This window comes from Loxodonta africana, chromosome 3 (genome assembly GCF_030014295.1).
Source record: "Loxodonta africana isolate mLoxAfr1 chromosome 3, mLoxAfr1.hap2, whole genome shotgun sequence".
Lineage (NCBI taxonomy): Eukaryota > Metazoa > Chordata > Mammalia > Proboscidea > Elephantidae > Loxodonta > Loxodonta africana.
Genome location: NC_087344.1, coordinates 202,609,393 through 202,634,033, shown reverse-complemented (window position 1 = coordinate 202,634,033; position 24,641 = coordinate 202,609,393). Strand labels below are relative to the sequence as shown.

The window sequence follows — 24,641 nt, the reverse complement described above, 5'->3', positions numbered from 1 at the left end:
CCCCGCCCCCGCCGCCCCGCCCCGTCACTTCCTCCACCCCTCTGCGCAGAACCAGGCCGCAGCCCTTACCGCCCCGTCCCGCCCCGCCTCGGAGGTCCCGCCCCTGCCCCGCCCCCGCCCTCGCCCCTCCCCGCCCCGAAGGTCCCGCCCCTGCCCCGCCCCTGCCCTTGCCCTCCCCTCCCCGGAGGTCCCGCCCCTGCCCCGCCTCCCCGGAGGTCCGGCCCCACCTCTTGGCCCCTCAACTCCGACCTTAGCTGCGGCGCCGCCCCACATGTTTCTCCAGGCGGGCCTGGCCGCAAAATCTGCGCTTCTCCGCGTTTTTCAACCTGCTTCTTTTGCCGCCATGAGTACTGGCACCTTCGTCGTATCGCAGCCGCTCAACTACCGCGGCGGGTCCCGCGTGGAGCCGGCAGACGCCTCCGGCACCGAGAAGGCGTTCGAGCCGGCGACAGGTATCCGGGGCAGGGGACGTGGCGGGGCCGGAGCGCGGGGCTGACGCGCCCCCATCCCAGGGGTGCACATATTTAATGCCCGGACCTCCATTTTAGTTAGCGCATTCAGCAAACATTTACTGAACACGGGTAAGTGAGAGTGAGGAGTATACAGTGTTAGGTGTAGGCACCTAACAGTTCTCTGCCAGCATCACGTGCCAGGATAGGAGGGAAGTCGTAGCAGAAGGGAGAAGGTAGTGAGTTGCGTGGTGGGGTGATGACAGAGTCCACAAAGTCCCGGTGCATCAAGTTGTGCCGTTGTTAATTATTAATTTGTAACGCTAGGACCGCTATGGTATCTTCAGCCGCCTGCACAGAAGAGGATTTCTGGAAGGACGCCTGGGGTCGGGGAGAAACATTTGTACTGGGAATGTTGGGGCCCACACAGATAATTTCTAACGAGCATGAATGAGGACCTTCTTTCCGTTCTCTAGTGTTAAAATATTTCTGTAGGTGAATCAGAATTGGAAAGGAAAAGAGTCCCGCCTTTAGTGTTTATGTTTTCCTCACGCTGTGCTAGGCAGGCGGTGGATTTCCACTGGCAAAGCTGAAGATCACAAAGCTAAGGAGGAAGAGTTATTTGTTTGTTTTGCTGGTTTTAATGGAGTATTTATGGAGAGGAAAATGTTTTGTGCAAACCAGAATGGCATGTGGCCAGAATGATAAAACTGAATTGCAAGGGACAAGGGAATTGAGGATTAACCAACCACACCAAACCTCAGAGCAGCAGTTTGTCAGAGCAGGAAGGGGCCACAGATCATCACCCTTCTCTTGTAGTATGAGGAAGCTCCCTCCCCCTTTGGATAATGGTACAAAAGGAAGAAAAATTGCCCTTTATTTCAATTACTTGCACTGTGTATGATTTCAGTCACTGCCTTTACCAACCGGCCTCTCAAACTTGTAGCAGAAATTGCAGATTTTGTGACGTGTCTGGAAAAAGCACAGCGCCAGGAGTTCTTCTGGGAGGGGAGAAGGAACTGCTGAATTGACATACTTGTATTCTTGGGGAAAGAAAAACTGATCATTTCATATTTAGCCCCAGGATAGGGCTAGGGAAGGGTAAAGTTGAAGTAAGAAAAGGCGAGAATGGATTTGTTTATATTTGGGGCAGGGGGGAGGGGGGATACTATGTGCATATATACATGTATATACATATACATACATATATAGCTTTTAGGGACATCTTTTCTTGATATTGCTGTTTATTAACCATATTCATGAAGTATCAGTGTGGTATAACTTACATACAGCATAGACGAGGGTTTTAAAATCAGAGTTCATAATGCAGGAGACATTACTTTCAACTTTGATTTTGTAAGACCCCTGAGATTCTCACACAGTGTTAAGCAGTGTTGCTGTCGTGGATTGAATTGTGTCCCCCCAAAAACATGTGTATCAACTTGGTTAGGCCATGATTCCCAGTATTGTATGGTTGTCCTCCATTTTGTTTTTGTAATTTTATGTTGAGAGGATTAGAGTGGGATTGTAACGCCACCCTTACTCAGGTCACCTCCTTGATCCAAGGTAAAGGGAGTTTCCCTGGGGTGTGGCCTGTACCACCTTTTATCTCTAAAGAGATGAAAGGGAAGCAAGCAGAGAGTGGGGGACCTCATACCACCAAGAAAGCAGCACCAGGAGCAGAGCACGTCCTTTGGACACGGATCTCTGTGCCTGAGAAGCTTCTTGACCAGGGAAGATTGAGGACAAGGACCTTTCTTCCAGAGCCAACAGAGAGAGAAATCTTTCCCCTGGAGCCGACGCCCTGAATTTGGACTTGTAACCTACTGGACTATGAGAAAATAAATTTTGCTTTGTTAAAACCATGTGGTATTTCTGTTATGGCAGCACTAGATGACCAAGACAGTTGCAAAATGATTTATAGGAAGTTGATGTTAATAAACCCAGCTATAGGCTAGACAATGGCAGGGTTTCTTAACCCTAAATCCATGGTGGACTTTGGGCAGGGAGTATGAATTCTCTGTAATTCTGTCATGTGGGTGAGGATGTTTTTCTGAAGAGAGATTTGCAACAGTTATTAGATTCTTAAAAGCGTCTGTGACCCCAAAATATAGTTAAGAACTGCTGGTATAGGGGTGATCACTGAATCAAACCATACTTAAAAGCAAGAACGGGATCACTAAGAGGAGATCTGAAAACGTAATGCTTTATTTAAATGTGTGACAGCAGTTTGAGATAACTCTGCCTTTCCCCCTCTTTACAGGTCGAGTGATAGCTACTTTCACTTGTTCAGGAGAAAAGGAAGTAAATTTGGCTATTCAAGATGCAAAGGCTGCCTTTAAAATATGGCGTCAAAAATCTGGCATGGAGCGTTGCCGAATCCTTTTGGAGGCTGCCAGGATAATCAGGGTATGTTTTAATTTATTCCCTTCCAAAAAACCCCTCTTGCATTGCACTGAGGGTTCTTTTTGATGATTTGCAGTTCAACTTTGATGCAGTATTAGGTTGTACTGTTTTTATGAAATCGAAAGACATTCCCATATGCTCACCTTGGTCTGTAAAACAAGCGTTCATTCAGTAATGTCCATCTGAATCTTGACTCTTTGGGACATCTGCCTTGGCGGGTTTTCTTTTCCAACTTTGTTTTGAGTTAGTGGATCATTTGTAGCTTGTCTGTTCTTTTTAAATCATGTTTGGGTACTTGTTTCCCTTTTACTTTTTCCTGATGACTCTTAAGTCTCTTTTTTCCAGATTTGTTTTCTACCTTAATTGCCGGAGAGGATTTCATAGATGTTGCCTTCTTTAGGAGCCCTGGTGACACGGTGGTTAAGAGCTCTGCTGCTAACCTAAAGGTTGGCATTGGAATCCACCAGATGCTCCTTGGAAACTCTAAGGGGCAGTTCTGTTCTGTCCTGTAGGGTCACTATTGTAATCGACTTGCTGGCAATGGGTTTTTTTTTGTTTGTTTGCCTTCTTTAAGAGAAGCCCTGGTGGCACAGTGGCTAAAGCACTTGGCTGCTAACCAAGAGGTCGGCAGTTTGAACCCACCAGCCAATCTGTGAGCAAAAAATGTGACAGTCTACTTCTGTAAAGATTTACACCCTTGGAAATCCTGTGGGACAGTTCTACTGGGTCCTGTAGGGTCTCTATGAGTTGGAATTGACTTGGTGACAGTGGATTTGGTTTGGTTGGCCTTCTTTAAAAAAAAAAAGTTAAACTTTTAACAATCTTAAAAATCAAAAGTACTAGAGTTAGAAAATTTCAGAATATACAGAAAAATATGAATATCTCTGAATGGTAGGACTGTGGTGATTTTCTATCATAAGTGTGAAGTCAGAAACTGAAGGATCTGACAGCTATCCTGCTTATAAGGGTGTGTGTGTGTGTGTGTGTATGTGTATGTGTGTATTTTGACAGGAGACCTGAAGGGTCTGACAGCTATCCTGCTTATAAGGGTGTGTGTGTGTGTGTATGTGTGTGTTTTGACAGGAGACCTGAAGGGTCTGACAGCTATCCTGCTTATAAGGGTGTGTGTGTGTGTGTGTGTGTGTGTGTGTGTGTGTGTGTGTGTGTTTTGACAGGAGACCTGAAGCTTTCTGGACCAGAGAAACAGGTGGTTTATTACTCATGGCAAAATTCAGCAGCCAGAGCAATATTTTAGCCCTGGTTGTTGAGCCCTAATCCTCAGAGTGATGTGTTGAGAGCCACATGTTACTCTGTGCCTGCAGCATGTTGAGAACCCCAGAATTATGAGACTTAACTTATATAGGGACTACTGGTAAATCTGCCCATTCTCTGCTCTGTCATTAGGCGTATCTCCTGCTAGTGTTTATTTATTCCCCTGGAATTTAAGCAGATGTCTCCATGAAGGGGAAGTAGAGAGCTTTACATCTCCAAATCTCTCAGAAATCTGTCTTTACAAAGACAATATTTACACCTTCCAAGACCTTTACTGTTCAGTCAGCTGGCCAGTGTCTTGCTGAGAAAATGAGGACCATGCAGAAATACTAAAATATTTATGGAGCATTTTCTCACAACAAAGCATTTCCCCCATTGTTCAAAATTCATTTTTTAATTTTAATCTAATTTCGATTCATTTTAATTGAATTTCAAATCATTTTAATTTGAAATTAAGATTTCATTTCATTTTGAGTTATCCAAACTGATAACTCAAAAATGGTAATTTATTATTTTAGTTTGGCTTTCATTAATTCCTAGTGCATAAACATTTAGGATTGGTATGCCCTTTTAAGAATTGACCCCTTTATCATTATAAAATGACTTTTTAAAATCACTTTTAGTATCTTGATAATTTTTTTGCTGTGAAATAGAACCTTTCTGGTATTAATATAACCATTTTACCTTTATTTTAATTCAGTTTAGAATGGTTTATCTTTTTCTATCTTCTTACTTTTAACCGATTTTTGTCTTTGTATTTAAAAGGGGTTTATTGTAGGCAACATATAGTAGGGTTTTGCTTTCTTATCTAATCTGGTAATCTCTGCCTTTTAATTGGGGTGTTTAGACATTTACATTTAGTGTGTTTAGTGATATACATGTATTTAAATCTGCCATGTTGGTTTTTTGTTGGCCCTATGGCCCTATCTGTTTTTTGTTCCCATTGTCATCTTTTTTCTGCTTTCTTTTGAATTTTTTTTTTTTAATATTATTTTGTTTCCTTTGTTGGCTTATTAGCTGCGCCTTTGTTTTTCCAGTGGTTGCTTTAGGGCCTTTATTCTTAATAGAAGTGATACATTTCTAGGGGGCTGAAATTTAGTTCTTTGGGGGTGGAAACAAGCCTACTCTTTTTATGTATAAAGCACAAATTACGATGTATCTGTGGTATAAAATTTAATGGGGAAGACAGGGAAAAAATGTGTAAAAAAGGCTTCTTGGGGGGTGATAATGAAAAAAAGGCTGAGAAACACTACTTTAGGATTTATAGTATACATATTTAACCTATCACAGTCTACCTTTAAGTACTGTTGTATGTATGTTTCTGTTTCATATCTCCTAGCCTTTGTGCTATTATAGTCATATATTTTATTCCTAATTTGTTATAATTTTTGTTAGCAGTCAGTTTTATTTTCCCCCAAAAGTAATACATAAATCAGCATATATATTTTTTCACAATTTTGTTTGTATTAAAAAAAAAAAGAATATTACACACATGAAAAAGTATATGTTAAAAATAATGGAAGGAAAGAAAGAAACCCCCAAATTAATAGTTTTTGTAAATGGCTGGTGGGGTGATAGTAATTATAGTTTTCATTTCTTTTCTTTTTGTACCCCCATTTTCTTTAATATCTATGTATTGTTTATTAGTCAGAAATATGTTAGTACTTTTTTTTTTTTAACCTTTGGTCTGACGATATGCTCTGAACCTGTCCTTACCCAAAATAATTCCATAACTGCACAAATCCCACCCTCTGACCACAATTTACAATCATATCAGACCTCAGGCAGTTCTTTTCGTCATTTTTCTAGTTAACTGAAATTTGCAGCTCTTTACCCTCCTTCATTCTTTACGATAAACAATAAGTTATCTTTTTAAAAGATTTTAAAATAAGGGAAAATTATTTTTTTATTTATCCACATATTTACCATTTCTGTTGCTCTTCATTCCTTTGTGTAAATTCAGATTTCCGTCTGGTATCATGTTCCTTCTGCTCAAACGACTTCCTTTAGCATTTATTATAATGCAGGTCTGCTGGTGATGTTTTTATCAGCTTCTGTATATCTGGAAAAGTCTTTAATTTTCTTTCATTACTGAAAGAATTTTAGGTATGTGTTCTAGGTTGACAGTTTTTTCCTTTCAGTACTTTAAAGTTGTTGTTTCACTGTCTCCTGTACTGCATTGTTTCCAAAGAAAAGTCTGCAGTCATCAGGGGCAGATTAACCAGTAAAAAGGTACATGCAGGTTTACAGTAAGTAAAGTATGTAAGGGTTTAATTGTGTACTTACTAATCTGTAGTGCACAATTGTGAAAACAGGTGAAATCGTGCACTGCAGATTAATAAGTAAGCATAAGTAAGCCTGTGTGTACCTTGCTTACTGGGTAATCTGTCACTGGTTGTCATTCATACTTTTGTTCCTCTACATATAATGTGTCTCTTTTTTTTTTTCTGGCTGCTTTTAAGATTTTCTCTATCACTGATTTTAAGCAATTTGATTATGATGTACTTTGGTATGATTTTCATCATATTTCTTTTGCTTGGGGTTTGTTGATCTTGAATCTGTATATTTATAGTTTCATTAAATTTAGAAAAGTTTTAGCCATTATTTCTTCAGGTATTTTTTTCTGTCCCTTCCTGTATCTCCTTGCATTCCAGGCTCCAATTGCATGTATATTAGGCCACTTAAACCTGTCCGACAGCTCACTGATGCTGTTTGTTTTTTTTTCCAGTCTTTTTTGTCTGTGTGTTTTATTTCTGATAATTTCTGTTGTTATATCTTCATCACTAGCCTTCTGTAGTACCTAATCTGATGTTAAATCCCATCCAGCATATATTTCATCTCAGACATTATATTTCTTATCTTTAGAAGTTCAGTTTGAGTCTTTTTTTGTTTCATATCTATCCTTATCATGTCATGTTGTCCCTTGCCTTCTTGAATATATGGAAAATAGTTATAATGACTTTTTTTTTGGAACTATCAGCATTTATTGAAAAGCTAACATTAAAAAAATTTTTTTATTGTACTTTAGATGAAGGTTTACAGAACAAACTAGTTTCTCATTAACAGTTTATGCACATATTGTTTTATGACATTGGTTGCCAACCCCATGACATGTCAGCACTCTCCCCTTCTCGACTTGGGTTCCCCATTACCAGCTTTCCTGTTCCCTCCTACCTTCTAATCCTTGCCCCTGGGCTGGTGTGCCCATTTAGTCTCTTTGTCTTATGGGCTGGTCTCGTCCTTTGGACTAACCTTTCCCTTGTGTCTTTGGTTTTCTTCATTCTCCCTTGTTCTAGATGGGCTGAGACTGGTGGAGTATCTTATCTTAGATGGCCGCTCACATGTTTTTAAGACCCCAGATGACTCATCAAAGTAGAATGGAGAACATTTTCTTTATAAACTATGTTATGCCAGTTTGATGTAGATGACCCAAGACCATGGTCCCCACAGCCCTCAGCTCGAAAATTTGATCCCTTAGGGAGTTTGGATGTGTCTATGGAGCCTCCATGACCTTGCCTTGTACAAGTCGTGCTGGCTTCCACAGTATTGTGTACTGTCTTACCCTTTACCAAAGTTACCATTTAACTATTGTTGATTTAGTGGTTTTCCATCCTTACCCCTCCTCTTCCTTGTAATCATCAAAGATTGTTTTCTTTTGTATGTAAACCTTTTCATGAGTTTTTACACTAGTGGACTCATACAATATTTGTCCTTTTGTGATTGACTTATTTCACTCAGCATAATGGACTCCAGATTCATCCATGTCATGAGATGCTTCACAGATTCATCATTGTTCTTTATCATTGTGTAGCATTCATTGTGTGTGTGTACCATAATTTATTTATCCATTCATCTGTTGATGGGCATCTAGGTTGTTTCCATCTTTTTGCTATTGCGAGTGATGCTACAATCAACATGGGTGTAGATGTCTATTCATATGACAGCTCTTATTACTCTAGGGTATATTCCTAGAAGTGGGATTGCTGGATCATATGGTATTTCTATTTCTAGCTTTTTAAGGAAGTGCCATATTGTTTTCCAAAATGGTTGTGTCATTTTGCATTCCCACCAGCAGTGCATAAGAATTCCAGTCTCCCTGCAGCCTCTTCAACATTTGTTAATTTCCATTGTTTTGATTTGCCAGTAATGTTTGGTGAGATGATATCTCAGTGTAGTTTTGATTTGCATTTCTCTAATAGCTAGTGGGAAACCCTAGTGGCATAGTGGTTCAGAACTATGGCAGCTAACCAAAAGGTCGGCAGTTCGAATCCACCAGGTGCTCCTTGGAAACTCTATAGGGCAGTTCTACTCTGTCATATAGGGTTGCTATGAGTCGAAATCAACTCAATAGCAATGCGTAATGGCTAGTGATCAGGAGCATTTCCTTGTGTATCTGTTAGCTGCTTGAATGTCTTCTTTGGTGAAGTGTCTGTTCATATCCTTTGCCCATTTTTTAATTGGATTGTCTTTTTGTTGTAGAGATATTGGATTTTTCTGTAGATTTTAGAGATTAGACCTTCGTTGGATTTGTCATAGCCAAAAACTTTTTCCCAGTCTGTAGGCTCTCTTTTTCCCTTTTGGTGAAGTCTTTTGATGAGCATAAGTGTTTAATTTTTAGAAGATCCTAGTTATCTAGCTTACCTTCTGGAGTTTGTGTATTGTTTGTATCCTGTTTATGCCAGGTATTAGGGCCGCTAGCATTGATGCTATTTTTTCTTCTATGATCTTTATAGTTTTTGGTTTTATATTTAGGTCTTTGGTCCGTTTTGAATTAGTTTTTGTGTATGGTATGAGCTATGGGCCCTGTTTCATTGTTTTGCAGAGGAACATCCTGTTTTTCCAGCATCATTTGTTAAAAGGACTGTCTTTTCCCCCATTTGATGGACTTTTGGCCTTTGTAGAAGATCAGGAGACTGTAGGTGGATGGATTTACATTGGAATCTCAATTCTGTTCCACTGGTAAATGTGTCTGTTGTTGTACCAGTACCAGGCTGTTTTGACTACCATAACTATATAGTAGGTTCTGAAGTCAGGTGGTACAAGTCTTCCTACTTTATTCTTATTCAATAGTGCTTTACTTATCTGAGGACTTTTGCCTTTCCATATAAAGTTAATGATCAGTTTTTCCATCTCTTTAAAGTATGCTGTTGGTATTCAAATCAGGATTGCATTGTATTTGTAGATTGCTTTGGGTGGAATTGATGTCACAATGTTGAGTCTGCCTATCCATGAGCATGGTAGTTTTTCCATTTATATAGGTCTGTTTTGGTTTCCTGCAGTAATGTTTTGTAGGTTTTCGTTTACCTGCCTGATTACATTTGTTCCTAAGTATTTTATTTTTTTAGGGGCTATTATAAATGGTATTGTTTTCCTGATTTCCTTTTTGTCATTCTTTTTATTGGTTTATAGGAATCCTACTAATTTTTGTATGTTTATCTTGTAACTTGCTACTCTGCTGAATCTTTTTATTAGTTCCAAGTAGGTTTGCCGAGGAGTTCTTTAAGTTTCCTATGTATAGTATCAGATCATCCACAAATAGGGACAGTTTTACTTCTTCTTTACCAATTTGGCTGCCCTTTATTTCTTTTTCTTGCCTTATTGCTCTAGCTAGAACTTCCAGCACAATGTTAAATAGGAGAGGTGTTACAGGGCATTCATGTCTTGTTTCTGTACTCAAAGGGAAAGTTTTCAGCCTCTCTCCATTAAGAATGTTGTTAGCTGTTGGTTTTGTGCAGATGCCCTTCATTATGTTGAGGAATTTCCCTCCTATACCTATTTTATTGATAATATTTATCAGGAATAGGTGTTGGACTTTATTGAATGCCTTTTCTGTGTCGATTGAGATGTTCATGTGATTCTTTTTGTTTATGTGGTAGATTACATTAATTTTCTAATATTGAATCATCCTTGCATACCTGGTGTGAGTACCACTTGTATCTGTTCTACTTAGTTTTTGGGTGTTTGCTTCAGAGGGTCAACATGGTGCTTCTGCCTGTAGTGCCATGTTGGTGGAGATCCTAGTTATAACTTTTAATGTCCATGTCTACTAATGGTATCATCTGTGTCATTTCCGGATCTGTTTCTGTTGATTTGTTTTTTTCTTCCTGTTTATGTGTTGTATCTTCCCGTTTTTTTCATGGCAGTAATTTTTGATTATTATCGGATATTGTGAATTTTATGTTGTTGTGTGCTGAATATTCTTGTATTTTAAGATATTCTTAAGCTTTGTCCAGGGACACAGTTAAGTTCCTTGGGATCAGTTTGATCCTTGCTTTATGCTTTGTTAGGTGGGACCATAACAGCTAATTTTGTCCCACTCTTGAGTTCTCCTGCAGCTGTTTATTAATAAGGTTTTTTTTTACCCCAGCTGGTGAGAATATGGACTATTCCTGGCCCTCTGTGAGCTCAGGGAAGTTTGTTACCTGCTATTCTTAGGTATTTATCTTCTTAGTTTCTGGTACTTTCCTCATACACATGCACTGATCAGTGCTCAGATGAAGACTCAGGGGGCTTTGCAAGTCTTTGGAGTTTTCTTTGTGTGTATCCCTCGGCTTTCCTGTACTCTGCCTTGCAAACTCCTTAGACTTCTTGGACTCTCAGATCTGTCTCTTCAACTCAGGGAGTCTGCCAGGCTCCACCTAGGTTTCACCTCCCAGTTTTGTGGCCTGGAAATTTTTACCATAGTTCCTAACTGAACTTCTTTACAGGTAGTAGGCTGTGGCAGTTGTGGGGCTTACCTCATTAGTTTCCCTCTCTTGGGTATCACAGTCCTCAGATGCCTGATGGTCAGTGCCCGAAATTGTCATTTCACCTGTTTTATCTGGAATTGTTTAAGGTGGGAGGGTCAGTCTGGTCCCTGTTACTCCAGGATGGCCAGAAGCCCATTGATTCCTAGTGAAAATGAACAATTTTTTTCACATTTATTAGTTACGTGTTACCATTTTTACTTCCAATCTTTTGGTGCTTTTACCAGATTATAAAGATCTTGTTGGTGCAACCCAATCATTTCTCAGCTGGAGTCTCCTTAAGAAAGTCGCTCTCATTTGATTTAAAAGGAAAGGGAAGTGTTATATGTTACGATTACAACGCTGTTTAAACAAAGAAACAACTGTGTATGTAGACTGTTTATCTGCCTCCAGCCCTACCCAAGGTCAGTTCATCTTGTACACTGCCACCAGAGAGATCTTCCTCAAAGTGCACATTTGATCGTGTACTACCCTGGGTACAATCTTCCGGTGGCCCTCTCTTCATCAGTCTGGCCCATCTGGCCATTCATGATCAGACCCTTGTTTCTCTAGCTTCTTCACCTTTCTTCTTGCACCTTGAGCATCAGCTGACCTCTACTCCTGGCCTTTCTTTACCATGTGCGTACTCTCGTGTCCTGTACTTTGGCACATGCTGTGACAGTGTACACCTTTGAGAGCTTTTCCAGCTTCCTCATTCCTGTAAGGCTTTCTTCACCTTCCTAGGCTGAATTTGGTACCACTGCTTCGTTTCTCTTGCACCTTGGGCTTATATCTGTAGTAGTTAATGGGCAGTACTCTAATTATTGGTTTATTGCTTTCTTTCCCCTAAGACTCTTAATTTCCCTGAGCATAGGACCTTCAGTTCCTCTTTTTTGAAATCTGTTACGGTAGGTTTGAGCCTTGAACTATAACTCGGTAACCTTTCACCTGCATTGAAATTTTAGCATTACTTCCTGTAATGCAATTCTTTCCTCTATTCCCCTCCCAGTTGGCACTTCCCGCTAAGAAGGAAAAATGGGAATATGAATTAGCTGTAAGGAAAATGTGTATGACACTCTACACAGTAGTTGGGAGACCAGAGTGGAGGATACTAAAATTGGTAGTGAGGTTATTAAAGGTGAAACAAAAGATTGTGTATTACATGTAAGCAGACGTGAGACTTCAGTTAGGAACTGAATAAAAATGAGTTAACCTTTTAAAAGTCCTTACGTGACATGCAAAGTGCTTTTCTGTCCATAATCATGTTTAATTATCAAAGACATCCTGGAATGTAGCTATTATCTTACTTGATTTACAGATGAGGAAACAAATTTAGGAAGGCTAAATTTCTTATCTAGGAGTGTGTAACTAGTAAGCTGAAGAGCTAGTCTGTTGAACTTCAAAGTCTGTGAATTTTTTACTCTGCCCTGACTCTTTTTTTGTTTCACCTTTGGAAACCCTGGTGGTGTGGTTAAGAGCTACATTAGCTAACCAGAAGGTCAGCAGTTCAAATCCACCAGGTGCTCCCTGGAAACTCTATGGGACAGTTCTACACTGTCCTGTAGGATCGCTATGACTCAGAATTCACTTGATGGCAACAGGTTTTTTTTTTTTGGACTTTTTTTTTTTATTAAGTGAAAGTTTACAAATCAAGTCAGTCTTTCATACAAAAATTTATATACACCTTGCTATACACTCCTAGTTGCTCTCCCCCTAACGAGACAGCACACTCCTTCCCTCCACTCTCTCTTTTCGTGTCCATTCGGCCAGTTTCTGACCCCCTCCACCCTCTCATCTCCCCTCCAGACAGGAGCTGCCCACATAGTTTCATGCATCTACTTGATCCAAGAAGCTCACTCTTCACCAGTATCATTTTCTACTCCATAGTCCAGTCAAATCCCTGTCTGAATAGTTGGCTTTGGGAATGGTCCCTGTCTTCGGCTAACAGACGGTCCTGATAACATGTCCAAAGTATATGAGACTAAGTCTCTGGTTTATGTGGCTCTTTTGGGCCCTTTTTTAAAAAATAATATTTTATTGTATTTCAGGTGAAAGTTTACACAGCAAATTAGGTTCCCATTTAACAGTTTTTATGTACATTGTTCTATGCCAATGGTTACAGTTCTCACAATGTTCCCATTTAACGGTTTTTATGTACATTGTTCTATGCCAATGGTTACAGTTCTCACAATGTGAAATAATAATTCTCATTATTTCCATTGTTCTGTTTCCATTGATCTAGGTTCCTTTCCCCTCCTTGCCGTCTCATCTTTGCTTTTGGGTAAATGTTGACCATTTGGTCTAACGTAGTTGATTGTTTAAGGGAGCACATTACTCATGGGTAATAGTGTATGTTTTATAAGCTAATATATTATTTGGCTGAAAGGTGACCTCCAGAAACAGCTTCAGTTTCAAGTTCAAAGGGTGTTATGAATTAAATTGTGTCCCTCAAAAATGTGTGTCAACTTGGCTAGGCCATGATTTCCCAGTATTGTGTGATTGTCCACCATTTTGTCATCTGATGTGATTTTCCTGAGTTGTAAATCCTACCTCTATGATGTTAATGAGGCAGGATTGTTGTTCTTAGGTGCCCTTGAGTTGGTTCTGACTCATAGTGACCCTGTGCACAGCAGAACAAAACACTGCTTGGTCCTGCACCATTCTCACAATTGTTGCTATGCTTCAATCCATTGTTGCAGCACTGTGTCAATCCATCTCATTGAGGGTCTTCCTCTTTTTCACTGACCCTCTACTTTACCAAGCATGGTGTCCTTCTCTAGGGACGGATCCCTCCTGATAACATGTCCAAAGTATGTGAGACTTAGTCTTCCATTGTTGCTTCTAAGAAGCATTCTGGTTGTACTGCTTCCAAGACAGATTTCTTCGTTGTCTTGGCAGTCCATGGTATATTCAATATTCTTTGCCAACACCGCGATTCAAGTGTCAATTCTTTGGTCTTCCTTATTCATTGTCCAGCTTTCGCATGTGTATGAGGCAATTGGAAACACCATGGCTTGGGTCAGGTGCACCTTAGTCCTCAAGGTGACATCCTTGCTTTTGTCTAGCTTCTCAGACTGTTTGCTAAGCATACAGATTAAGTAAGAATGGTGAAAGGATATAACTCTGACACACACTTTTCCTGATTTTAAACCATGCAATATCCCCTTGTTCTGTTTGAATGACTGCCTCTTGATCCACATACAGATTCATCATAAGCACAATTAAGTGTTCTGCAATTCCTGTTCTCCACAATGTTACCTATAATTTTTTATGATCCACACAGTCTAATGCTTTAGCATAGTCAATAAAACACAGGTAAACATCCTTCTGGTATTCTGTGTGTTCAGCAAGGATCTATCTGACATCAGCAGTGATATCCCTGGTTCTAAATCCGGCTTGAATTTCTGGCAGTCCTCTGTCGATATACTGCTGTAGCCACTTTTGACTGATTATCAGCAAAATTTTGCTTGCATGTGATATTAATGATATTGTTTTATAATTTCTGCATTCTGGTGGATCACCTTTCCTGGGAATAGGCATAAATATGGATCTCTTCCAGTCAGTTGGCCAGGTAGCTGTTTTCCAAATTTCTTGGCATAGATGAGTGAGCACTTCCAGTGCTGCATCTGTTTGTTGAAACACCTCAGTTGGTATTCTCTCAGTTCCTGGAGCCTTGTTTTTCATCAATACCTTCAGTGCAGCTTGGACTTCTTCCTTCAGTACCATTGGTTCCTGATCATATGTTACCTCCTGAAATGGTTGAACGTCAACCAATTCTTTTTGCTACTGCGGCTCCGTGTATTCTTTCCCCCTCCTTTTGATGCTTTCTGCATGGTTTAATATTTTCCCCATAGAATCCTTCACTATTTCAGCTCGACCCTTGATTTTTTTCATTTCTTTCAGCTTGAGAAATCCTGAGCATGTTCTTCCCTTTTGGTTTTTTATCTCCAGCTCTTTCCACATGTCATCATAATACTTTGTCTTCTCAAGCTGCCCTTTGAAATCTTCTGTTCAGTTCTTTTACTTCATCATTTTTTCCTTTTGTTTTAGCTACTCAGTGTTCAAGAGCAAGTTTCAGAGTCTCATCTGTCAGTTTGTCATACTGCAGGGGCTTGTGTGTTGCGGTGATGCTGGAAACTTTGTCACCAGTATTCAAATACTAGCGTGGGTCACCCATGGCGGACAGGTTTCAGCTGAGCTTCCAGACTAAGACAGACTAGGAAAAAGGACCAAGCAGTCTACTTCTGAAAAGAATTATCCAGTGAAAACCTTATGAATAGCAGCGGAACATTGTCTGATATGGTGCCGGAAGATGAGCCGCTTTGGAGGGCACTCAAAATGCAACTGGGAAGAGCTGCCTCCTCAAAATAGAGTCAAGCTTAATGATGTCGATGGAGTAGAGTTTTCAGGACCTTCGTTTGCTGATGTGGCATGACTCAAAATGAGAAAAAACAGCTGCAAACATCCATTAATAATCGGCACCTGGAATGTACAAAGTATGAATCTAGGAAAATTGGAAATCATCAAAAATGAAATGGAACACATAAACATCAATATCCTAGGCATCAGTGAGCTGAAATGGACTGGTATTGGTCATTTTGAATTGGACAGTAATAGGGTCTACTATGCTGGGAAGGACAGCTTGAAGAGGAATAGTGTTGGATTCATTGTCAAAAAGAATATTTGAAGATCTATCCTGAAGTACAACGCTAGTAGTGATAGGATAATATCCATACGCTTACAAGGAAGACCAGTTAATACGACTACTATCCAAATTTATGCAGCAACCACTGAGGCCAAAGATGAAGAAATTGAAGATGTTTACCCACTTCTGCAGTCTGCACTGATAATTACTGGTGATTGGAATGCAAAATTGGAAACGAAGAAGGATCGGTAGTTGGAAAATATGGCCTTGGTGATAGAAGTGATGCTGGAGATTGCATGGTAGAATTTTGCAAGACCAACGACTTCTTCATTGCAAATACCTTTTTTCACCAACAAAAACGGCAGCTATACAGGTGGACCTTACCAGAAGGAATATACAGGAATCAAATGGACTATGTTTGTGGAAAGAGATGATGGAATACCGCAATATCATCAGTCACAACAAGGCTAGGGGCCGACTGTGGATCAAACTGTCAGTTACTCGTATTCAAGTTCAAGTTGAAACTGAGGAAAATTAGAACAAGTCCATGAGAGCCAAAGTACAACCTTGAGTATATCCCACCTGTATCTAGAGACTATCTCAAGAATAGATTTAACGTGTTGAACACCAGTGACTGAAGAGCAGACAAGTTGTGGAATGACATCAAGGACATCATACATGAAGAAAACAACAGGTCATTAAAAAGTCAGGAGAGAAAGAAAAGACCTAAATGGATGTCAAAAGAGACTCTGAAACTTGCTCTTTAATGTCGAAGAGCCAGAGCAGAAGGAAAAAAAAATGAAGCAAGATTAGAGGCATTTATGTTAATGAGGCAGAACGCAATCTAAAGATTAGGTTGTATCTTGAGTTACTCTCTGTTGAGATATAAAAGAGAGAAGCAAGCAGAGAGACAGGAGTACCTTATGCCACCAACAATGAAGAACCAGGAGGGGAGTGTGTCCTTTGGACCCAGGGCCCCTGCACTGAGAAGCTTCTAGACCAGAACTGACAGAGAGAGAAAGCCTTCCCATAGAGCTGGCACCCTGAATTTGGACTTCTAGCCTCCTACACTGTAAGAGAATAAATTTTTCTTTGCTAAAGCCACCCACTTTTGGTATTTCTGTTATAGCAGCAGTAGATATGTAACATAAAAGGGTAACATAGGGTGACAGTGTCGGAGTGTCCTCTAGTCTGTATCCGTCTCGTAGGGCTGGCCTTTTTTAGGAATTTGAATTTCATTCTGCATTTTACTCCCATTCTGTCTGGGGCTTTCTATTGTGTCCCTGGTCACAGTGGTCCGGTAGTGGTAGCAGGGTACCATCTACATCTGGTCTCAGGTTAGAGGAAGTCGTGGTTTGTGTGAGCTGTTAGTTCTGTGGATTAGTTTCTTCTTTGAGCCTTTGGTTTACTTCATTCTCTTTTGCTCGAAATGAGTAGAGACCAGTAGTTGTATCTTAGACCAACCCTGACTCTTGAAACATGCAGGGGGCTCTGGGCTGTCAGGATGTTAGTGAGCATATATTTGCTTATATGGTTATCTTAGCTAGACATTGGAGCTTGCTGAGGGCTTAGAAATCACGGAGAGAGGCAAGGGACCTGTTCTTTTCTTCTTACTTTCATCCCAGTGGACACCTGGTCAGGTCATGTTGAGAAGCATGTGATGTATAGGAGGAACGGGGTTATATACAAAGAAATGCTTGTAGCAGTGTGTTGTACATATTATCTTGTGGTTGCTCGTGAAATAGCAGGGAGCAGAAAACTTCATGTTATCTTCCCCTTCCCCTCCTGCCCTCCTTACTTCAGGAGGATAAAGGAATCCTGTTTTCTGTAAAGCAGTATTAACAATAGGTAGGGATCCACTTGGACTCTTTGGCAGTAGTTGTCACAGGCATTTTTTGATGATCCCTTTGTGATACATCAGAAGGCCTCATACTGATCTTGTGTAAATCACCCTTGTTATAAGAGTAGAGGATGATAGAATGAGGTAGGAAAAATTTCACAAGGCCTCCCAGTAAATTGAATTTTCTCTGGGAGTTATAATCTTGAAATAGTTTCCCAAACTACTTGCCTATTCATTATTTAAAAAAAAAAATCTTAGAATAAAACTTTCTACTCTAGGGTTTGGCAGTGACAATCACAGATTACTTCCTGTTTGTTCACCGCTGGACTCAAGTGGAAGCAGAACAGCATTTCGCTGTTGACAGTTTAATATTCATGTATTTGAAATGTTACATACTAATTCATCAGTGTATTCATGCTTATTAGTGGGTCAGCACTTACTTCCTCTCTAGGGCGTAGTTCCCCTCTTGAATTCTAGAAACAAAGTTGAACTAAGCCACCCATGGTTGATCATACATTTTGGAAAATTTTCGTATTGATTTTACACACCTAATTCAATAACGGGGGAGAATTTGTTTTCCTCTTTGGTAGTCTCTTTCCAGTACCAGTATAACTGGGAAACAAGTTAATTGTTAAAGGTTGTTTTGGTGAGTATAAAATCATAAGAGTCAAGGAAAGCCAAAAAAAAAAAAAAAAAAGTCCCAAACCCGTTGCCATTGAGTTGATTCTGACTCATAGCGAACCTGTAGGACAGAGTGCCCCATAGGATTTCCAAGGAGGAGCTGGTGGATTCTAACTGCCAACCTTTTGGTTAGCAGCCAAGCTCTTTAGAATCAGGGAAAGAGAAGACAAATTATTGGTTTAAAAGAGAATTTAATTTGACCGTATTTGAACATAAATTATCCTTTCTTAAGAACTATGTCTACTCGGTAACTGCAATGTTTACTTAGAATTTACTAACTTCTCCTTTTAGAAGTAAGCTCCTTAAAGGCAGAGACTGGTGTCATGGATTGAATTGTGTCCCCCAAAACTACCTGTCAACTTGGCTAGGTCATGATTCCCAGTATTGTATGGTTGTCTACCATTTTGTCATCTGATGTGATTTCCCTGTGTGTTGTAAATCCTGTCACTATGATGTAATGAGATGGATTAGTGGCAGTTATATGGATGAGATCTACAAGATTAGATAGTGTCGTAAGCCATTATCTCTGAGATATAAAAGAGAGAAGCAACCAGAGAGATATGGGGACCTCATACCACAAAGAAAGCAGTGCCGCATGCTGGGAGCAGAGCACATCCTTTGGACCTGAGGTTCCTGCGCTGAGACGCGCCCAGACCAGTGCATCCCAAGGACCTTCCTCCAGAGCTGACTGAGAGAGAAAGTCTTCCCCTGGAGCCTGCGCCCTGAATTTGGACTTGTAGCCTACTGGACCGTGAGAGAATAAATTTCTCTCTGTTAAAGCCATCCACTTGCGGTATTTCTGTTATGGCAGCACTAGATGACCAAGACAACTGGGTACATACTTTTTCTTAGCAATGCAAGTATAACGAATTAATCAAAGCACTCTATATCCCTGGACTTTGTAGAACGACAAGGTGTCCAGGTACCACTATCAAACTGTTCTTTCCTCCATTCCATATTGAGTTTCATAATCCTATTTCCATCTTTCCTGAGGTTTGTACTTGTGTTAATTTCTGTTGCCGTTCCATTTTGCTTCTGGTCAGCCTTACTGCTTGTCACTTTTAATAAGAGAATGTTTTTCTTGTCAGTTGCTTGAATAATCCTTTATGTGTTAAGATATTCACCCTATTGTTTATTTTAAATTGGATCCACAATAGCAATTTTTTTTTTAATTTCTTACATACTCAATTATTTTTCTCTTCTTTAGATCAAAAAAAAAAAGGAAGGTGTTATTTAGCTTTTATTTATAGGTCTTATTTCTCAAGCCTGTAAACTCATCCCTGCACCATCTCTAGAGTCTCTCTTTCCTTAGTAAGTTGTGCAGGCCAGAATGGGAAATGGTATTTGAAAAGAGTATTGATTAATGGTGGAGCCCTGGTGGAGCAGTGGTTAAGAGCTCGGCAGCTAACCAAAAGGTCAGCAGTTCAAATCCATCAATCACTCCTTGGAAACCCTGTGGGGCAGTTCTACTCTATCCTGTAGCATTGCTGAGTCAGGATCGACTTGATGGCAACAGGTTTTTTTTTTTTTTGATTGATGAATGGTGAGCATTAGAAAAGAATTATCCTATAGTTTTAACATGCTGTATTTCTTTGGGCAAATTAAAGGGATTACGTATGTATAATCTCTTAAATGTCAATTGTGTGTTAGGCTATTTTTTATAACATCCCTAAGGACTCTTCTCTCTGACTGTACACATATGTATACATATTTATACACATATAATATTCATTTGTCAAACTTTATAACTGATCTCAGAATGAGGTTTTGATCTTAAGTCTGTGTTAATTAATTAATTTGAGAGGGAGAACAGGGCTGCTCTTTAGCAGTAAACTTTTATCTCTTCCAAATATAATACTGCTATTCCTTTTATTTTCATTTAATGTGCCAGTTTTTGTTTTTAAAATTTGGGCAATGTATGTTGTTTGAATGTTGAATATGTTGAAGTGTATGGTAACATGTCTTGAATGTAATCGTCCTTCTATTTTACTCAAAGGAACGGATGGATGAAATTGCCACTGTGGAGACCATCAACAATGGCAAGTCCATCTTTGAGGCTCGGTTGGACATTGATACTTCATGGCAGTGCCTGGAGTATTATGCAGGACTGGCTGGATCCATGGCTGGTAAGACTTCACCTGGACTTCCGTAACGAGCTGACAAGGAAGCAGAAGAGCAGAGCCTGGTGGTAAAGGGCACAGATTTTGGGATTAAGGCAGTTTCAGCCTGAGTCACTTCCTCCATGGGTGGCTCTGGAAATTACTTAATCTTTCTTTATGTAAACAGGAGGTAGTAATCCTTGCCTTTTGGGTTGTTATAGGATTAAATGAGATAATGTATATAAAGCACTTCTCATGGTGCTCGAGCTCTAGGCCAAGTTGCTGAAAAACCAGTTCTCAATGTGCCATATTTATGCAAAAAATTCCTTTGATCACTTATAAGGTTTATAGTAGTTGATGGTTTGGTAAGATCCAGGAGAGATGTGGGGAGCCAGGATGCTGAGGTTTTGAAATCCACAGACTATTCCCCTGTTGTTGCTTCTCTCTCTGCCCCTCACTCTTCCTCCCTCCTCTGCCCCTTAGCCTCTCTTTGTCTCTCAGCCTCTCCCCTTTTGCCCTTCAGTCTCCCCCTCCTGTCCCTCCATCTCCCCCTGCCTCTCAGTTTCCTCCCTCCACCTTCCCTCTCTCTTTCCCTTTGCCTCTTAAAATTTCTCTATTCTGCCCCTCAGGTTTTATATCAAAGAAAGTATATAACTTTTCTGATTTGGGAACCTAATATAGTATATTTTAGTCTAGATATGGTTTTTGATTATCTGCATGTCAGTTTGATCAGAATGTTATTTTCTTTCTAGTATAATATTTCATAAGGAGCCCTGGTGGTGCAGTGGTTAAGTGCTCAGCTGCTAACCGAAAGGCCAGCAATTCAAACCCATCAGCTGCTCTGTGGGAGAAAGATGTGACAGTCTGCTTCCTTAAAGAGTACAGTCCTATAGGATCTCTGTGAGTTGTAATCAACTCAATGGCAACAAGCTTGGGTTTTTTTTTGTAGTATTTCATGGAATTAAAAATATTTTTTTTCTTTCTCAGTAAGGTCAGATAGTCCTAAGAGGACTAATATTTATTAATATTGAGTTCTTTTTTGTAGGTTTATCTAGCATGAATAGATTTGGGCAAATTCTTTTTGCATTAGTTTTCCTGTTAGTATGGGAGGGGAGTTGCCAGTTTCTGATGTTGGGGTTTGTTTACGTTACTGTTAATGACTTCACTGAGATTACATGAATTATTTTTGGTGTCAACAGTCTAACTGTCATACACTTTTGTACACAATTTTCTGCACAATATTGTCAAAGATTCGTGTTTCTGAAATCGTATACTGTGCGGATCCCCTTTAAAAGGAAAAAACACCCTTTTTAAGTCATTCATGTTGACTTACATTATTTGTAATGCCATTTAAATATTTATAAGCATAAACTAGGTACAAACCGTTGAAGGTTATAGCTCCTATAAAACAGTAACCGCAATTAATGGAAAATTGAATACAGGTGAATCTGCGGAACTACTATAGCTCATATGAGCGTGGTTGGATGTTGCTGTTTTGGAGATGTTCACATGGTGGCAATGTAGGTAGACTACTGACTATAGCTGGGCTGTCTTTTCTTTTTTTGGTGCCCTCCCTGGCAGCCACGTTCACTTCTGTAGTTTTAGCTCTTACCCGTGCTGTAGAAGACTCCCAGATCTGTGTCTAATGGCCTTTACTCTCTATTGAGCTCCAGACCCAGGCTTCTAGCTAGCTGTCTGGAGACTTACTCTGTGGACTCTTCAAACGCAACAGATTTCAAACTGAGCTTGTAGTTTTTTTTTTCTTAAACCCATTATACTGTATGTAGATTATTAATTCTCTGCTGGACACTCTGCTAAAGAGAATGCATTTGTCTGGGTGGACTACTCAGACCACCTGGATACTTAACAGGGACAGTCATTATACCATGTGATAAGTATGTGGAGAGGTGTGAACAAGGCAGGATGGGAGGCTTAGCTCAGACACTCCTTCTTTCACAAACCTTCCCAATTTTTGCTAATGGGTATGATCATTTTCTTCATGGCAATCCTCAAAGTACTATATGTTCATACTCTCTTATTGCACTCAGACTCTTACCTTGTGTTTTTGTTCTTTCTGTATTTCATCCTCCTTTTGATAATAAAATATATCTTTGTGTTTCCCCCAAAGACTGAAAGCTTCGTGAGGGCAGGGGCCATGTCTGTCTTGACATGATCCCCAGCACTTCCTGAGTGCTTTGCACACTATAGAGGCTTAGTAAATGTTTCATGTAATGGATTTATTGAGATACAATTCACGTACCATCCAATTCACCATTTAAAGTGTATAATTCAATGGTTTTTAATATATTCAGAGTTGTGCAACCGTCACGACAATCAGTTTTAGAATATTTTCATCACCTCAAAAAGAAATCCCGTACCCTTTAGCTGTCACTCTCCGATCTTTCTATACCCCCCAGCCCTAAAAAACCATATATGTGGCCTTTTATGAGTGGAACTATGTAATATGTGGCTTTTTGTGACTGGCTTCTTTCACTTAGTGTAATATTTGGAAGGTTCATCCATGTTGTGGCATGTATCGGTACTTCATTCCTTTTTATTCCTGGATAATATTTCGTTTTATGGATATGCCATATTTTGTTTATCCATTTGTAGGAGGACATTTGGACTGTTTCTGCCTTTTGGGTATTATGAATAATGCTGCTATGAACATTCATGTACACATTTTTATGTGGACACATATATTTTTATTTCCCTTGGATATATACCTGGGAGTAGAATTGCTGGGTCATGTGGTAATTCTATGTTTAAGTTTTTTTTTTTTTTTTTAGTAATTCAGCTTTCATTGCATCTTTTCAAAGCATTCCCCTTAGTTAAAAAAAAAAAAAAAAGAATTAATGAGGTGTTGCAAACATACAAAGAGAAAAACAGAATGGATACCTGTTCCTACACTCAGCTGTATGAATGCTAACATTTTGTCATACTTCAGATTTTTCAAAAAGAAATAAACATTACTGATGACGTTGAAACCTCCTACACCCTGTCTTAGGCTGGGTTCTCTAGAGAAGCAAAAGCAGTAAAGCGTGTATAAATATATAGAGAGAGATTTATATCAAAGAAACGGCTCATGCGATTGTAGAGGCTGGAACATCCCAAGTCTGTGGATTAGGATAGAAGCTTCTCCCAATTCATGTAGCCGCAGAGGCTGGCAAACCCAAGGGTGGCAGGTCGGAAAGCAGGGCTCTTGCTTACAGGCCATGAATATCAAGGAATCCCAAGATCAGCAGGCAAGACTGCCAGGCTTCTCCTGATTCATGCAGCTGTAGAGGCTGGCGAACCCAAGATCAGTAGGTCGGAGACCAGGGCTTCGCTCATAGGCTGTGAAGATTGACAAAACTGAAGATCGGGAGATAAGCTGATAGCTCAAGTCCCAAGAACTGGAGGTCAGATGAACAGGAGTCAGCCGCAGGATCCAGCGTGAGGAAAAAGTCAGAAGGTCTGCTTATATTGAGATGCAGGCCACACCCCCAAGGAAACTCCTTTTCAACTGATTGGCTACTTAACAGCAGATGCCATCATGGGAGTGATCACATATAAACACTGAGAATCATGACCCAGCCAAGCTGACACACAGTCTCAACCATCACAACACCCCATGCTGACTTGACTTCCATACCTCTCTCCTCATCCGTAACAACTATCCTGAATCTGGTGTTTAGCTTTTCCGTGTGTCTGTGTGGTTCTTTGTTTTAATTTTAAAATTGGGTTTAGGTGAAAGTTTACAGTATAGATGAGTTTTTCATTTAAAAGTTTTATACACAAATTGTTTTGTGACATTTGTGACAGCACTTTTCCCCTTTCCCTTTCCACCCTGGGTTCTCAGTGTCCATTTGTCCGGTTTTCCTGGCCCTTCCTGCCTTCTCGTCGTTCCTTTTCGGCAGGTGTTGCCTATTTGGTCTTATATACTTGATTAAACTAAGAAGCATGTTCCTCACATGCATTATTGTTTGTTTTATAGCTCTGTCTAATCTTTGGCTCAGAGGTGAGCTTCAGGAGTAACTTCAGTTCTGAGTTAGCAGGATGTCCAGGGGCCATAGTCTTGGGGATTCCTCCAGTCTCTGTCAGACCAGTCAGTGTGATCTTTTTGTGAATTTGAATTTTGTTCTGCATTTTTTGCTGTTCTTCCGTGGACCCTCTATTGTGATCCCTTTCAGGGCGATCGGTGGTGGTAGCTGGGCACCCTCTAATTGTGAGCTCAGGCTGGTGGAGGCTGTGGTTCATGTGGTCTGTTGTTTCTTTGGACTAGTATTTTCTTTGTGTCTTCGTTTTCCTTCACTCTCCTTTACCCCAAATGTGATGGGACCACTAGATGTATTTTAGATGGCTGCTTGCAAGATTTTAAGACCCCAGACGCTACTCATCAAAGTAGAATGTAGAACATTTTCTTTATGAACTGTTATGCCAGTTGACCTAGTTGTCCCCTGAGATGGTGGTCTCCAGCCCTCAGCGCCACTAACTCAGTCCCTCAGGTGGTTTGGATGTGTCTAGGAAGCTTCATGGATTTTC

General features: G+C 40.1%; 1 protein-coding gene across 1 annotated transcript in view; it reads left to right on the top strand.

Moving 5' to 3' along the window:
• The first annotated feature begins 232 nt into the window (after window positions 1-232).
• ALDH9A1 (aldehyde dehydrogenase 9 family member A1) overlaps window positions 233-24,641 on the top strand; it is a 52,019-nt gene continuing 27,610 nt past the window's right edge. The window contains exons 1-3 of the mRNA XM_064282889.1: window positions 233-452; window positions 2,713-2,858; window positions 20,015-20,144. Of these exons, the coding sequence (XP_064138959.1) occupies window positions 272-452; window positions 2,713-2,858; window positions 20,015-20,144 (457 nt within the window). The 5' untranslated portion in view covers window positions 233-271. The remainder of the gene's footprint in view (window positions 453-2,712; window positions 2,859-20,014; window positions 20,145-24,641) is intronic.